Below are 3074 nucleotides of genomic sequence, written 5' to 3' on the forward strand. Positions count from 1 at the left end.
TAGCAAGGAACCACAAAATTTTGCTCTCAGAATGCTGAGTTACCTGTAAAGTAAGTATAAGACTTCAGTGGAAGTGATCAGTAATCACGCCACTGCTCCTAATCTGATACAAAATGTTATTGTTCCTAACCCTAATCTAGACAGTTGATCACATTTCCGCAGAAAAGCGGAGAACAAAATGAAGGCCCTCGGATCTATAATATTGTGATGGTCATAAACCGTATCAGCTGTACTTTACTCCATTTATCCCTTGTAGCTGTTGCTCCCGGCTTGTGGTTCAGTCTCAGCCTTCATTATCAGAACTACCTGCTGGGAAAAGTTTGTTGCTCTAAAATCAACGAGCTTGGTTTTGTAGCCATGAAGATCTTGCTGGTGATTCATTTGTTTTGTTAGCATCAAATCGAGAAAATCTTCGTAATCTGTTAATCTTCAACCGAATTGAGGGAACCTTTCGAGCTATGGTCTTCCAGATCATCTGGACAGCATCGTCAGGCTGAGATGGGTACTGGTATTCAAAGTGCCGTTCGACCTCCTTGAGTTTGTTCCACATGCTTGTCCACTCCTCTTGACTTATTCCTTTAATCAGGTTTATCAGAAAGTCCTTCTTGACTGCATCTGCGCCGCGCACTATGATGCAGAACTTGGAGTAGTCAATGACATCTTCAAACGGTAGCTCAATCTCATCACTGATGATGATGGGCACACAGTGGCTGACTATGGAATCGAACAGGCGGTTTGAGGACGGTGTGTCCCCTGCAATGTTGAGGCAGAATTTGGACGCCCGCATCCCCCGTGTCGATTGCTCGATCCCATTTCCGGCCACACTCCCAAATGAGAAATGCACGTCTTTCTCATCTTTGAGAAGGTAATACAGTTCCTGCCGGATGAAACCACCCTGCAACATTGAATAGTCAGAAGATTATCAACCATGTAAACCATCCATATTTGACATAATTCATCCATTCTGAGGACCTCAATTTTCAGACGGTCAATAATTACTAGATACTATTGCTTACTAAGCGACCACATTAATGTGTGAGGGCGACATGATTACAGATACGAATATGATTGTTAACCTTATGGATTGTAGAACTACTGTACACTGCCTGCTGCCACCCCAAATGTGTGAGGGCGACATGATTACAGATACGAATATGATTGTTAACCTTATGGATTGAAGAACTACTTAAGTACTCATAACTGGGCTTATAAATACACAGATAACACTAATGGAAGAAATGATTACCTACCAAATTGAACGAACAAAGCAATTGACCAAAGTGAGCTGGATTAGGGAACGAGGAAAAGCCAATGGCATTGATTATGCAACAACGACATTCCAATGCAGTTCAAAGCAAGTGCCACGGATGGTGTCCAGAGGAAGATCGTGCAAGCATAGGACTGAGTTGTTAAATGAGTAGTGAAGTAGACGTCAAACATTCTCAAATCTATATAGGGGAAGAAGACATGCAAATGAATTATTTAACTATGGTCACGTTATTTAATTAGAAGTTGAGTAATCCCACCACGACTTTGATAGTATTTCTGCATCGGCTACAGCAAGCGAGTTACTCCAATGAGAGGGTAGGGGGTACTCACATCCTTCCTGTAGATGGCGCCTTGAAAGTAGAGCAGCGTCGGTCGGTCGTTGTATCCGGCGGTGTCATTGAAGAAGTTGTCGACCATGTGCAGGTACGGCGCGACGACGTCCTTGTGGACGTTGGCGACGCTGTGCGGGTACCTCCCGAAGTCGCAGAGCACGAATACGCAGGGCCAGAGCCTGTAGCGCGCGTGGAGCATCCCGTTGGGGTGGTGCGCGAGCACGACGTGGTCCCTGCCGCCGGACCTGCGCCACTCGGGGCGCGCGGCGAGGAAGTCGAGGAGCCGCCGCTGCAGCGCGCGGTCCTCGCTGGCGTGGCGGTTGAAGCTGAGGGAGGCGAAGAAGGGCACGAGGACGACGTCGGCTTTGGCGGGGTCGCGCACCCGCGCGGCGGTGCACGGCGTGGGCGCGCCCTGCTCGGAGGCGAGCAGGTCGAGCGTGAGCCAGTACTCGATGCTGTGCTGCAGGTTGAGCCCGCCGGGGTAGTTGGGCACGCCGTGGGGCGTGAGGAGGGAGGGCCATGGGGCGGTGGTGGTGGTGGTGGTGGCGGTGGTGGTGGTGGGGTTGAGCAGGCCGAAGTGGAACTCGGGGGGCAGGTCGTACATGTAGACCCGGAGGAGGGCCTTGGCTGGGTCGCATTTGGTGGCGGGGGTGGGGGAGCGGAGCGGCGGGTGGCGGTGGGTGGAGGGCGCGGCGGCGGAGTCGAGGAGAAGGTACCAGGAGGCGAAGAAGAGCGCGGCGGCGAGGGAGAAGAAGCAGAGGAGCGGGCTCCGGTAGGAGGCGGAGGCGGCCATGGCGGCGCTAGCGGTGGGCGTGGCAATGCGGGGCGGCGTGGTGGGGGTGGGCGGCCATGGCGCTCGGATCTGAGGGAGTGGGGATACGTGGGCGGCCGCGGTGTGGTGCCTCGGGTGCGTGGGGCTAGGCGATCGAGGGGGTCGGATCTGGGGGGAGTCGACGGGGAACGGCTTCTTCTTTCTTTCTTTCCAGATCCACGCAAGGACGCACACACTTCCACCCTTTTGCTCTCGCTGCCCTTTTGCCGCTTTCCTCGACGACCTTGGAAATATACTGATTCGCAAAGGCCATGTGTAAGGGATCTAAAATAGAATCCCGCCTTCATTTTTTTTTTTACTGTGGGCGTAGATGGGCATCTCCAGCTGTCCAAAGTAAGAGTATCTCCACTCGTCCCCATACGACGTTCGACGTCTCACCGTATGGGAGGGTGCCAGCGCGTAACCCCTAAATAGGGGGGCACCGACGTCCAGCCGCACCCCCGCCTGCCCCCAAATTCGAAACTTAAAAACATAGGCCGATCAGATTTCGCGCCCATAGGATCATTGTCTCGACGAAACTCATCGTCGCAAAATGGTAAGTCTCGACGAACACATCGTCACAAATCGCGACATAGAAATGTCTAACGAACCAAAGGGCACGCATGCCGGCTGGCAACGCGGGAATCAAGCAATTTCCTCAA

At 52.5% G+C, this 3074-nt stretch overlaps 1 protein-coding gene across 1 annotated transcript; it reads right to left on the reverse strand.

The window, feature by feature from the left end:
- On the reverse strand, positions 1-2520 carry LOC127295486 (probable arabinosyltransferase ARAD1). The gene is made up of 2 exons (XM_051325444.2): positions 1600-2520; positions 1-895 (listed from the first exon to the last, which is right to left on the reverse strand). Exons 1-2 carry the CDS (start codon positions 2392-2394, stop codon positions 335-337), a joined length of 1356 nt encoding a protein of 451 aa, XP_051181404.1. The 5' UTR covers positions 2395-2520; the 3' UTR covers positions 1-334.
- Positions 2521-3074: the final 554 nt, after the last annotated feature.

This window comes from Lolium perenne, chromosome 4, assembly GCF_019359855.2.
Source record: "Lolium perenne isolate Kyuss_39 chromosome 4, Kyuss_2.0, whole genome shotgun sequence".
Taxonomy (NCBI): Eukaryota; Viridiplantae; Streptophyta; class Magnoliopsida; order Poales; family Poaceae; genus Lolium; species Lolium perenne.